Consider the following 13,279-nt stretch of genomic DNA (forward strand, 5'->3'; position numbering starts at 1 on the left):
CAGAGCCAAATATCAACAGTACAATGATTGAAATTTCTTTTGAGAGCCAAATTTTTTAAACTTAAACTATATAGGTAGGTACATTGTTATTAACTTAATTAGGGTACTCCTAAGGCTTAGGAAGAGCCACACTCGAGGGGCCAAAGAGCCGCATGTGGCTCGCGAGCCGCAGTTTGCCAACCACGGTCCTAGTCACAGCAGTCAGACAAGAAGAAATAAAAGGCATCCACATTGGAAAGGAGGAACTAAAACTCATTTGCAGATGGCATGATATTGTACATAGAAAACTCTAAAAACTCCACAAAAAAACTACTAGATTTAATAAGTGAATTTGGCAATGTAGCAGGATACAAAATCAACACCCCAAAATCAATGGCTGTTTTATACACCAATAATGAATTCCCAGAAAGAGAAACTATCAAACAAACTATCCCATTTACCATTGCAACAACAAAAAAATAAGATAGTTAAGAATAAACTGAATCAAGGAGGTAAAAGACTTGTACTCAGAAAACTATAGGAATTTGAAAAAAGAGATAGAAGATATAAACAAGTGGAAAAATATACTGTGTTCATGGATTGGTAGAATCAACCTCATTAAAATGTCCATGCTACCAAAGGCAATCTACAGAGTCAATGCAATCCCTATTAAAATACCAACAGCATATTACACAGATCTAGAAAAAATACTCCAAAAATTTATATGGAACCAAAAAAGACCCTGAATAGCTGCTGCAATCTTGAGAAAGAAGAACAAAATTGGAGAAATCGCTATACCAGATATCAAGTTATACTACAAAGCCACCATAATCAAAACAGCCTGGTACTAGCACAAGAACAGGCATATAGATCAATGGAGCAGAACAGCGACCCCAGAAATCTAACTAAGCCATTATGCTTAATTAATATTTGACAAAGGAGGCAAGAGCATATAATGGAGTCAAGACAATCTCTTCAATAAATGCTGCTGGGAAAATTGGACAGATACATGCCAAAAAAAAATGAAACTAGACCACCAACTTACAGCATACACAAGAATTAACTCAAAATGGATAAAAGACTTAAATGTAAGTCGTGAAACCATAGAAATCCTAGAAGAAACCATAGGCAACATAATCTCAGACATCTCTCATAGCATGTTTACAGATACATCTCCTAGGCAAAGGAAACTAAAGAGAAAATAAACAAATGGGACTACGTCAAAATAAAAAGCTTCTGCACAGCAAAAGAAACCATCAACAAAACAACAAGAAAGCCCACTGCATGGGAGAACATATTTGGCAATGATTCATCTAATAAAGGGTTAATCTCCAAAACATATAAGGAACTCATACAACTTAACAAAAGGAGGACAAACAATCCAATTAAGTAATTGGCAAAGGACCCAAATAGACACTTCTCCAAAGTGGACATATGGATGGCCAAGAGACATATGAAAAAAATGCTCAAAGTTACTGATCATCAGAGAAATGCAAATTAAAACAACAATAAGTTATCACCTCACACCTGTCAGACTGGCTACCATCAACAAATCCACAAATGACAAGTGCTGGAGAGGATGTGGAGAAAGGGAACCCCTGTGCACTGCTGGTGGAAATGCAGACTGGTGCAGCCACTGTGGAAAACAGTATGGAGTTTCCTCAAAAAATTGGGGAACTGCCATCTGACCTAGTGACCCCACTTCTAGGAATATAGCCTAAGGAATCAGGAACACCAATCAGAAAGAATGTAAGCACCCCTATGTTCATAGCAGCACAATTTACAGTAACTAAGATCTGGAAACAGCCCAAGTGCCCATCGGTAGATGAATGGGTAAAAAACTGTGGTACATTTACACTGTGGAATACTATGCAGCAGTAAAAAAGAAGGATCTCTTACCCTTTGAGACAGCATGGAGGGACCTGGAGGGTATCACGCTAAGTGACATAAGCCAGAGAAAGACAAGTATCACACGATCTCACTCATATGTTTATCAACAAAAATAAACTGATCAACAGAGTGGATCCAGAGTCATGGAAGCTTGGAACAGAGTGGGGGACCTCAGAGAGAAGGCAGAGGAGGGTGAGGGTAATCAACCAAGACCTTCATGCATATATGCATGGCCCGTGGACACAGACAGTGGGGTGGTGAGGGCCTGGGTGGGGAGCAGGGGCAGGCTGGAGGAGGTCTATGAGGGGAAACGGGGACCTATTAATACTTTCAACAATAAGGAATTATATATATATATATATATATATATATATATATATATATATATATATATATATATTATTGATTTTTTACAGAGAGGAAGGGAGAGAGATAGAGAGTTAGAAACATTGATGAGAGAGAAACATCGATCAGCTGCCTCCTGCACATCTCCCACTGAGGATGTGCCGCAACCCAGGTACATGCCCTTGACCGGAATCGAACCTGGGACCTTTCAGTCTGCAGGCCGACGCTCTATCCACTGAGCCAAACCGGTTTCGGCAATAAGGAATTATTTTAAAAAATAATAATTTTTTAAAAAGGAAGGTGGGTTCCAATTGGGAAGATTGAAACTTTAAATAAGTGGAAGGACCTGAAGAGAAAGTGACATTTGAACAGGACTTAAAGGAGCATCGACATGAGCCATGAAGGCATCTGGGGAAGGAGCATGTGGGCAGACGGAACAGGCAAGGCTCCGAGGCAGGAAGCTGGCCTGTCGGACGGACCAAAAGGAAAGACTTGGGTGATCATAACCAGAAAGGGGTCTTGACAGGCCAGAGCCGGCCCCTTCTGGCCTGAACCAGGAGGGTGGGGGTCTCCGAGCTCTTCCAGCAACAGGAGAGCTTGTCTGCCTCTCTTCCAGGCCCCAAAGCAGAGCCCCCTGCCAGCCCGCCCGTGAAGCCCCTGCTGGGGGAGCTGACGGTGACCGGATCCTCCCCGGACTCGCTGAGCCTGTCCTGGACCGTCCCCCAGGGCCAGTTTGACCACTTCCTGGTCCAGTACAAGAACGGGGACGGACAGCCCAAGGCGGTCCGGGTGCCGGGACACGAGGACGGGGTCACCATCTCGGGCCTGGAGCCGGACCACAAGTACAAGATGCACCTGTATGGCTTCCACGACGGCCAGCGCCAGGGCCCCGCCTCTGCCACCGGGGTGACAGGTGAGTGGGTGGTGGGAGCCCCGGGGGGACCTGCGGGAGAGGACACTCGTGATGGCTGAGGGGGCGCAGGGGCCCCTCTGCCCGAGGCTGAGCGTGGTGCCCTTGTGCCTCCCCTGGGCTCCCTGAGCACCAGCGGGGCCCTGGGCAGAGAAGGGCCCCTGGGCTGTGCGGGGGCTGCGGCCACAGCCGACCCTGAGGCTCCGGGCATGTCAGCGAGGCTGCCCCGAGGGGCTCCCTGAAGTGACCAGGGCCCGGCATGACCAGGGCTTGGGAGGAGACCCGGACGTCTCCATGGAGCCTGCCTCACCGCCCTGTGTCTGTGCTTCTCAGCTGCAGAGGAGACCCCCAGCCCCGCAGAACCCAGCACGGAGGCCCCAGAGCCCCCCGAGGAGCCCCTGCTGGGGGAGCTGACGGTGACGGGATCCTCCCCGGACTCGCTGAGCCTGTCCTGGACCGTCCCCCGGGGCCACTTCGACGCCTTCACCGTCCAGTACAAGGACAGGGACGGGCGGCCCCAGGTGGTGCGTGTCGGGGGTGAGGAGAGTGAGGTCACCGTGCGGGGCCTGGAGCCGGGGCGCAAGTACAAGATGCACCTGTACGGCCTGCACGGGGGGCGGCGCGTGGGCCCCGCGTCCACCCTGGGCCTGACCGGTGAGTGGGGCGGGGACGCAGGGCAGTGAGGAGGGCCCTGGAAGACTCTCCCTTTGTTACCATCTTCGTGGAAATACCGGTGTTATCCCCCCCCCCCCGACCCCCCGCAGGCTCCACCGCTGGCCTGGGGTCTGGTAGAGGGTGAGGCTGGGGCAGGGGGGCTGGGGCTGGAGAGTCGCTTCCCCAACAGAGGCCTCTGGCCGCACCTCACAGCCAAGGGATCGGACACTTCCTTAGAACTTGCGGGAGGGAGTCCTACCCGCATCCCTGGTCTTCCCCACCTGCTGGGCCTCAGGGGGGGACTGGAGCCCTGACAGGCTGGGAGGTGCTCGGAGAGCAGCGTCATGCCAGCGCCCCAACCTCATGGTTCAGACATCACCAGACTTAGGACTGCAGTGGGTCAGCCAGATGGGGCGCCCTGAGCCAGCGCGGGAGTTCACGGGTCGACCTTGAACTTGGCAGAGAGACAAGGTCTTATCCTAATGGGGCTCCTGGTCGTGGGAAGACAGGCTGTGAACCGACAGAACAGGCTAAGGGGGGTGGATATGACAGGAAGCCCTGGGTCAGGCCAGGCCTGGGCTGCGAGGCCTAGGAGCCTGTCCACGGCCACCCCAGGGCAGCTGAGGCCTGCGCTCAGGCAGGTGTGGGCATGGTGACAGCACGATAGGACGGAGAGTGTGTCACACCCACGACGCCACAGCTGGTGCAAAGGCCTGGGAACTGGGAGCACGGGGCACCCGAGAGGGTTTGGATGAAGTGCTCTGAGTGGGGGACAGTCCCGAGAAGGGGTGCAGAGTGGGCAGCTCAGGCAGCAGGGCTCCTCCGGGCGCACAGGGTTGTGCAGCTTTAAGTAAGACCGACTCCATCACCATGCGTTTCTGGTCCCGTCTGGACGCTGCGCAGAGGGATGGGAGGGAGGCAGGGACAGCAGGAGGGAGGGGGGAGCACAGGTGAGAGGTGGGGGTGGCCCAGGCCAGGAGGTTGGGCTGCAGGTGTGTGGGGCGGGGAGATGGGAGAGAAGTTCAGAGAGAGTGAGGCCCCGGGGCAGCTGAGGACGGATGAGGGAGCAGGCCAGGAAGACTGCAGGTTTCTGGTCTGGTCTGAGCTGTTTGGGAGCAAAGTCCTGAGCCAAAGCGAGTGAGATGTCACTCAGGCCCAGTGGAGGGAGCCCAGGGCACAGGGACCTCGGGCCCCGTGTTCAGAGGAGAGCAGAGCCTGTGCTGAGGGGGAGTCGCAGGGGTGCTGGTGGGGTCGGGGAGGTGGGTGCTGGGGGAGGGGGTCTAAGGTTTGCTGGTGGGTGGTGGGGAGATGGGGGAGGAAGGCTGACTGTGAGGGGTTGAAGGAGACATTGGAGGGACCAGAAAGAATTGGAGTTGGAGCCGCTGTGGACGGCAGATTCGGGTCCTTATTGCCTTATGTTTGCAATGGACCCTGTGTGTGCTGCACTGAGGGCTGAGGAGACCTCACCTGTCCCCCATGTCTCTGTCCAGCTCATCCAGCTCCCGACTACGAAGCTGTGACCACCCAAGTCCCACCCACCACGACCCCTGAGCCTCCCGTGAAGCCCCTGCTGGGGGAGCTGACGGTGACGGGATCCTCCCCGGACTCGCTGAGCCTGTCCTGGACCGTCCCCCAGGGCCAGTTTGACCACTTCCTGGTCCAGTACAAGAACGGGGACGGACAGCCCAAGGCGGTCCGGGTGCCGGGACATGAGAACGGGGTCACCATCTCGGGCCTGGAGCCGGACCACAAGTACAAGATGCACCTGTATGGCTTCCACGACGGCCAGCGCCAGGGCCCCGCCTCTGCCACCGGGGTGACAGGTGAGTGGGTGGTGGGAGCCCCGGGGGGACCTGCGGGAGAGGACACTCGTGATGGCTGAGGGGGCGCAGGGGCCCCTCTGCTCGAGGCTGAGCCGTGGTGCCCTGGTGCCTCCCCTGGGCTCCCTGAGCACCAGCGGGGCCCTGGACAGAGAAGGGCCCCTGGGCTGTGCGGGGGCTGCGGCCACAGCCGACCCCGAGGCTCCGGGCATGTCAGCGAGGCTGCCCCGAGGGGCTCCCTGAGGTGACCAGGGCCCGGCATGACCAGGGCTTGGGAGGAGACCCGGACGTCTCCATGGAGCCTGCCTCACCGCCCTGTGTCTGTGCTTCTCAGCTGCAGAGGAGGAGACCCCCAGCCCCGCAGAACCCAGCACGGAGGCCCCAGAGCCCCCCGAGGAGCCCCTGCTGGGGGAGCTGACGGTGACGGGATCCTCCCCGGACTCGCTGAGCCTGTCCTGGACCGTCCCCCGGGGCCACTTCGACGCCTTCACCGTCCAGTACAAGGACAGGGACGGGCGGCCCCAGGTGGTGCGTGTCGGGGGTGAGGAGAGCGAGGTCACCGTGTGGGGCCTGGAGCCGGGGCGCAAGTACAAGATGCACCTGTACGGCCTGCACGGGGGGCGGCGCGTGGGCCCCGCGTCCACCCTGGGCCTGACCGGTGAGTGGGGGGGGACGCAGTTCGCTCTGCTCCTCTCTGTGGCCCACACTCCTCACACAGGGCCGGGCCCTCTCCTTCCTCCAATGTGTGAGGATGGTGGAGGCTGTGGTCAGTCGGTCAGTGTCCTGGACCCCGTCCTCATCCAGTAGCTTTGTTCCTTCCCCTGGATGGGAGCCTCTGGCTGCTGCTGTGTTGCTGTGCGGCCTCCCCAGTCCCCTGCCTGGGCCGTGGGGTGGCTCCCGGTGGGTGGAGTCAGGCCGTCTGCATCTGCGCCTGGGTCCTACTCCTGCTCCGAAGGCTCGCACGGGCCCTTTATCACGCTGATTGCTCCCTCTGCCGCTCTCCCCACAGTGGGGCTGCGGGGGTAGCAGCACCTGCCCCTGTCCTGGGCCCCGTGCTCACCTGAGAGCAGTTTGCTCCAATGTTTGTTTCGTAGGCAGAGAGGACCCTCTCTCAGGCCATTGAACCCTGAGCCTCTTCTGCTCTGTTCCAGCCGTCCTGCCCTCGGAGCCCCCCGTGGCACCCCGCCTGGAGGAGCTGGCTATGTCCGCCGTGACCTCAGACTCGGTGCACCTGTCCTGGACGGTGGCCCAGGGCCCTTTCGACTCCTTCCTGGTCCAGTACAGGGACGAGCAGGGGCAGCCGCAGGCAGTGCCCGTGGGCGGAGACCTCCGGGAGGTCACCGTCTCGGGCCTGGCCCCTGCCCGCAAGTACAAATTCCTCCTCTTTGGAGTGCAGGGTGCGAAAAGGCACGGCCCACTCTCTGCGGACGCCAAGACCCGTGAGTGCGGCCCAAGGCCACCTTCGCCCCCTTGTGGCAACCGTGGGAAGGTCATGTTCTGTGCTCCCCACTCCAGACCAGCGATGGCGAACCTTCTGAGCTCGGCGTGCCAGCATTCTGAAAAACCCTAACTTAACTCTGGGGCCGTGTCACATATAGAAATTTTTTGATCTTTGCAACCATAGTAAAGCAAAGACTTACATTTTTGATATTTATTTTATATATTTAAATGCCATTTAACAAAGAAAAATCAACCAAAAAAATGAGTTTGTGTGTCAGAGGCATAGGTTCGCCATCACTGCTCCAGACCTGGGGCCTCAGACCCATGTATTCACCAGGTCGGTGAGATCCAGTCCACGCTCTCCCCGCCATCACCCCGTCCCTCTCCCCGACCGCTTATCCCGAGGGACACCCGCTTCTTCCCAGGCTCCTTTTTTTAAAATATATTTTTATTGCCCCAGCCGGTGTGGCTCAGTGGATAGAGCATCAGTCTGAGGACTGAATGGTCCCAGGTTTGATTCTGGTCAGGCACATGCCCGGGTTGCAGGCTCCATCCCCAGTGATTTTATTGATTTTAGAAAGAGAGGAAGGGGAGGGAGAGAGAGAGAGAGAAACATCAACGGGCTGCCTCCTGGACACCCCCCACTGGGGATCGAGCCCGCAGCCCGGGGCGTGTGCCCTGATGGAATTGAACCGGTGACCTTTGGGCGCATGGCGGCTGGGCTTCCCGGCTGCTCTCTTGTCTCTCCTCTGCTTCCCCTTCCTGACACGTGGCCCCGAGGAAGCTCTGCTTCTGTCACCTTTCCTGTCATTCTCCATGCACCTCTCTCTCCTTTCCAGTCCCAGACACAAAACCTCCGCGCCTGGGGGAGCTGACAGTGACCGGCGTGACCCCGGACTCCGTGGGCCTCTCGTGGACGGTCCCCCAGGGCAACTTCGACTCCTTCAAGGTCCAGTACAAGGACAGACACGGGCAGCCCCGGGTGGTGCCCGTGGCCGCAGACCGGCGCGAGGCCACCATCGGCGGCCTGGAGCCCCACCGGAAGTACAGGTTCCTGCTCTACGGGCTGGCAGGCGGGAAGCAGCTGGGCCCCGTCGCCGCTGAGGGCACCACAGGTGAGCCCAGCCCTGCTCCCACCTGCCCCAGAGCTGGCCCAGGCGCGGCAGTCCCAGCACCCAAAGCAAACCCTCCGCCCCTGCCCTGCCCGGCCTGCTCTGAGCACTTCACACGTCGCGCCGGTCCCTGCTGGCGATGCCGTAAGGGCCCAGCCTGCAGGGCGCAGCCGACCTGCGTTCAGATCCCAGCGGCCAGCTGTGTGGCCATGGCAAGCCATTCCCCCCGACCCTGCCCCCACACCTGCATAGTGGTTACGAATACGCTCCTGGAGCTCAGTAAACATCCACATGGGAGCGTCTGGTGGCACAGGGAGGGCGGAGGGGGTCTCGGACCCTCCCCCACTCCCAGGACCACGAGCCACAGACAAGGGTGGGGCACATGGCCAGGGGCCCTCGGGCTCCATAATTCTCTTCGCTGGATTCTCACGAGGGGACTGGAGACAGACTTCTCCGCGAGCCCATCCGAACCCACTGCAGCAGGTCTCCCGGCTCTGCCCCGGCTCCCCCCCACCCCCCCACCCGCTGTGAGGCCAGGGCTTCTCGCAGGGATGGGGAAGTGGGTGGGAGGAGGCCAGGCCGATAGAGAGCAAGGCAGTGGTCAGGCCGGGCGGTGGCAGCCGTGAGCTTGGAACTCGTCTCAGCTCTGGCCACCTCTCTGCCCGGGGCCTGGGGGTCAGGGGAAAGCAAGGCCCTCCTCAGCAGCCCCACCACCGCTCTCTCACAAGGTGCTCTTTTATGCACGTCCCGCACCTGCCCACAGCGGCGAGGGCGGGGCAGGAGTCTGGGCCTGCCCCCGGTAGCCGTCTGTCCCCTCAGGCGCTGTCCTTGGAGCCACACTTCAGGGACCCTTTCCCAGACCCTCACGCCCCGGAAGTTGCCAGGACGGAGGTGTAGGCAGCTCTAAGAATCGCCCCTCTGCCCGTAGCCCCCCCGGAGCAGCAGCAGCCCCCCAGGCTTGCCCCTTCTTCACCAGCCACCTCCATCCCCAGGCCCTCAGCACGGAGTGGGGCGGGGGAGACACGGGTGGAGACGGTTGGCAGCTCCAGTTCAGACCTGGCAAAGGAGCCCACAGAGCAGTCGTGGCCACAGTGTTGGTGCCCGGGGAGACCCAGGGTGGCAGGCCTCGGCCAGCGCAGGGAGGTGGCAGATTCAAGAGAAGAAAGATGCTAGAAGGGCCTCAGTCCCTCCCTTCTCCCCACCTGGCTTCCATGGCCAGGTCCCCACCTCAGCCCTGGGCCACTCAGGAGCCGATGCAATGGAGTCGGGAGGGCCTGCTGTGTGCACACGCACATGCACACATGCAAATACACACGCACAGACATGCACTCACATGCACACAGACATGCATATACACCCTCAGCTTCTCCCCCAGCCCCAGAAGAGGACACATCCGCCCGCTGGCAAGCTGCCACAGGGGCCCCCGACACCCCCGGAGGGCCCCGCCTGGGGGAGCTGGCCGTGACCGACAGCACCCCGGACTCCCTGCGCCTTGCATGGACGGTGGCTCGGGGCCCCTTCGACTCCTTCGTGGTGCAGTACTGGGACTCGGACAGGCAGCCCCAGGCCTTGCTCGTGGGTGGGGACCAGCACGGGGTGCACGTGTCAGGCCTGGAGCCCAGCACCGCCTACAAGTTCTTCCTCTACGGCCTCCACGAAGGGAAGCGCCTGGGGCCCGTCTCCACGGAGGGCACCACAGGTAGCGCCAGGCGGGCCTGGGGGGGCAGAGGCGGCAGAGGAACCTGCCCCCAGTCACCCAGCGGCGCACTTCTGCCTCACCCTCCTCCCACCCGCTGTGTACAGGGTCGGCCCCTGCCGGGCAGACGCCAGGGGGACCGGGGCCCCGGCTGTCCCAGCTGTCCGTGACCGACGTGACGACCAGCTCCCTGCGGCTCAACTGGGAGGCGCCCCCTGGGGCCTTCGACTCCTTCCTGCTCCGCTACGGGGTCCCATCAGCAAGCACTCCGGAGCCGCATCTGCGTCCCCTGCTGCAGCGGGAGGTGACCGTGCCGGGGACGCAGCTCTCGGCCGTGCTCCGGGACCTGCGCCCTGGGACCCTGTACAGCCTGACGCTGTATGGGCTGCGCGGGCCCCACCAGGCCGACAGCGTGCAGGGCACGGCCCGAACCCTCAGCCCAGGTGAGCCCGGGCCAGGGGGCTGGTGCGTGTGCAGGGCTGCGGAGTGCCGAGCCACGCCCGCGCTGTGGCCAGGCTTGGCGTCAGCGGGCCCAGGGCGGGAGGGGGTACCCCGGACAGGAGCCCCGCCCCATGCCCTCACCCTCATTACTCGGCACATCTCCCCCTCAGTTCTGGAGAGCCCCCGGGACCTACAGTTCAGCGACATTGGGGAGACCTCAGCCAAGGTCAGCTGGACGCCCCCACCGTCCAGAGCCGACAGCTTCAAAGTGTCCTACCAGCTGGTGGACGGAGGTGACCTCCTTGCCCATGTCCGCGTTGGTCTCGCGTCCCCTGCGCCCTCCGCTCTGCCCACCCTGCAGCCCTCCTGGCGCCCCGCAGCCTCCTGAGCCCACTGTGTTTCCAGGGGAGCCACAGAGTGTGCTGGTGGGCGGCAGAGCCCGGACCCAGCAGCTCGGGGGGCTGGTCCCAGGCGCTCACTATGAGGTGACCGTGGTGTCCGTCCGAGGCTTCGAGGAGAGCGAGCCGCTCACCGGCTTCCTCACCACGGGTGAGAGGCGGCGGCGCAGGAGGCCATGGCGGGAGTTGTGGAGTGGCCAGAGAGGGGAGGGGTGTCGGAGGGTTTGGGAAGGAAGGTCCGCTCTGAGCCTCCCTTCCCCCAGTTCCGGACGGCCCCACCCAGCTGCGTGCACTGAACTTGACGGAGGGAACCGCCAGGCTGCACTGGAAGCCGCCCCAGGCTCCCGTGGACACCTATGCCGTCAGGGTCACGGCCCCAGGCGGTGAGCGGGCTCGGGCTCCCAGAGGGGACGTGTGTGGGTGGGAAGAGCGGAGGCAGCCTGGGCTGAGGCAGGGCCGCAGGCAGCCTCTGACGCCCCCCTCCCCCCCGCCCACGCCCAGCCCCCTCTCTACAGGCCTCGGCCCCGGGCAGCGCTGTGGACTACCCCCTGCAGGGCCTGGAGCTCCACACCAACTACACAGCCACCGTACATGGCCTTCGGGGCCCCAACCTCACCTCTCCAGCCAGCATCGTCTTCACCACAGGTACCTCCTGGGAGGGGTGGGACGGGGAGGGCAGGTGCCAGAAGGGCCTCATCTCCATCTTCTCTTCCCCATTCCCCTGCCAGGCTTGGAGGGCCCCCGGGACTTGGAGGCCAAAGAAGTGACCCCCCGCACGGCCCTGCTTACGTGGACTGAGCCCCAAGTCCTGCCCACTGGCTATCTGCTCACCTACGACACCCCTGATGGACAGACCCAGGTGCCCCACCCCTGCCCACTGGCCACGCCCCTCCCTGGGTTCCATTCCAGGGGCTGCCTCTGCCTCTGCCTCCCCTAGTGGGGCTCCGCCTCCGTGTCCCCGACCTGCCCCTTCTCTGTCCCACAGGAGATCCTGCTCCCGGGAAGTGTCACCTCTCACCAGCTCCTGGGCCTCTTTCCCTCCACCACCTACAGAGCCTGGCTCCGGGCCATGTGGGGCGAGGCCCTCACGCCGCCCATGTCCACCTCCTTCACCACTGGTGCCTGGGGCTGGGGCGGGGTCGGGCTGCGTGGGCAGCAGGGGTCTAGGGTTTGGAAGAAGGACTGACCCTCCCTGTGCTCCCCCAGGTGGACTGCAGGTCCCCTTTCCCCGGGACTGTGGGGAGGAGATGCAGAACGGGGCGGGCACCTCCAGAACCACCACCATCTTCCTCAATGGAAACCGCGCGCGGCCACTGGACGTGTTTTGTGACATGGAGACGGACGGGGGCGGCTGGCTGGTGGGTGCAGCGGAAGCCGGGGCCGGCTCGGGCGGCTGCCGCACCAGGGCACAGGCTCACGGTGCCCGCCTGCTCCCCAGGTGTTCCAGCGCCGCATGGATGGACGCACGGACTTCTGGAGGGACTGGGAGGACTATGCCCACGGTTTTGGGAACATCTCCGGGGAGTTCTGGCTGGGTCAGTGCCACACAGGGATTGGGGGGACAGGGAAGGGGCGGCCCCCGGGCACAGCAGAGCCCCGGTGAGAGCAGGGTCCCGCCCCTAGGCAACGAGGCCCTGCACAGCCTGACCAGCCACGGGGACTACTCCATGCGTGTGGACCTGCGGGCCGGGGGCGAGGTGGCGTTCGCCCAGTACGACTCCTTCCGGGTAGACTCGGCTGCTGACTACTACCGCCTCCACCTGGAGGGCTACCACGGCACAGCAGGTGAGGGCTGGGCCCGGGCGCGGGCAGGTGAGGGCTGGGCCCAGCGCGTGGCGGCAGGGGAGGCCCTCACTCCGCACCTTGCCCCGCCCCCGCCCCGCCCCGCAGGGGACTCCATGAGCTACCACAGTGGCAGTGTCTTCTCTGCCCGAGACCGCGACCCCAACAACTTGCTCATCTCCTGCGCCGTCTCCTACCGAGGGGCCTGGTGGTACAGGAACTGCCACTACGCCAACCTCAACGGGCTCTACGGGAGCACAGTGGACCACCAGGTGCGCCCCTGGCTGGCTGACCGCAGGGCGGGGAGTTACTGAGCCCCCGCCTCGTCTGTGATGGAACAGCGCCCTCGCCACGCTCTGGGGAGGAAGTGGTTTATTGGGTGGGAAGGACCGGCTCCGGGTGGAGCCTCCGTCCTCTGCGTTGGGGTTGGGAAGGCAGCGGGGAGGGCAGGCGGTCGATTAGTTTCTGGGAACCAGGGGGCGGAGGGGGGAGCAGCGGATGGGGTCTGCTCTGACTCCGCCTCCTTTCCAGGGAGTGAGCTGGTACCACTGGAAGGGCTTCGAGTTCTCCGTGCCCTTCACGGAGATGAAGCTGAGACCCAGAGGCTACCGGGCGCCCGCCGGGGGAGGCTGAGCAGCTCCGCCGCAGGCAGGCGTGCCGCCCAGCACTGAGGGGCCGCGAGGAGAGCCAGGGCTCGCCACCGCCCGCCCCAGAGGAGGCTTCCTCCACCGCGATCTCACAGCACTTTGTTTACAGGGGGTGGGGGTGTACAGAAGCAATAAAAGGAGAAACTGAGGCTCGAGACTGGCACG

The 13,279-nt window shown here is 61.3% G+C and overlaps 1 protein-coding gene across 11 annotated transcripts in view; it reads left to right on the forward strand.

Annotated features, from left to right (window-relative positions):
- Positions 1–13,271, forward strand: part of TNXB (tenascin XB) — a 66,257-nt gene extending 52,986 nt beyond the window's left edge. For 6 of the 11 annotated variants that reach the window (XM_059702297.1, XM_059702296.1, XM_059702301.1 and 3 more), the window contains 19 exons: positions 2,831–3,138; positions 3,466–3,778; positions 5,269–5,601; positions 5,933–6,256; positions 6,750–7,037; positions 7,878–8,153; positions 9,526–9,849; positions 9,954–10,289; positions 10,458–10,580; positions 10,693–10,836; positions 10,949–11,068; positions 11,187–11,330; positions 11,414–11,544; positions 11,671–11,803; positions 11,892–12,043; positions 12,124–12,220; positions 12,309–12,470; positions 12,576–12,739; positions 12,999–13,271. In XM_059702297.1, coding sequence (XP_059558280.1) covers positions 2,831–3,138; positions 3,466–3,778; positions 5,269–5,601; positions 5,933–6,256; positions 6,750–7,037; positions 7,878–8,153; positions 9,526–9,849; positions 9,954–10,289; positions 10,458–10,580; positions 10,693–10,836; positions 10,949–11,068; positions 11,187–11,330; positions 11,414–11,544; positions 11,671–11,803; positions 11,892–12,043; positions 12,124–12,220; positions 12,309–12,470; positions 12,576–12,739; positions 12,999–13,100 — 3,974 coding nt within the window. In that variant the 3' untranslated portion in view covers positions 13,101–13,271. Of the gene's footprint in view, positions 1–2,830; positions 3,139–3,457; positions 3,779–5,268; positions 5,602–5,932; positions 6,257–6,749; positions 7,038–7,877; positions 8,154–9,525; positions 9,850–9,953; positions 10,290–10,457; positions 10,581–10,692; positions 10,837–10,948; positions 11,069–11,186; positions 11,331–11,413; positions 11,545–11,670; positions 11,804–11,891; positions 12,044–12,123; positions 12,221–12,308; positions 12,471–12,575; positions 12,740–12,998 lie in introns of all 11 variants that reach the window. The other 5 variants (XM_059702298.1, XM_059702306.1, XM_059702305.1 and 2 more) reach the window with 2 other exon arrangements.
- Positions 13,272–13,279: the final 8 nt, after the last annotated feature.

The sequence above is a fragment of the Myotis daubentonii genome, chromosome 6 (genome assembly GCF_963259705.1).
Source record: "Myotis daubentonii chromosome 6, mMyoDau2.1, whole genome shotgun sequence".
NCBI lineage: Eukaryota > Metazoa > Chordata > Mammalia > Chiroptera > Vespertilionidae > Myotis > Myotis daubentonii.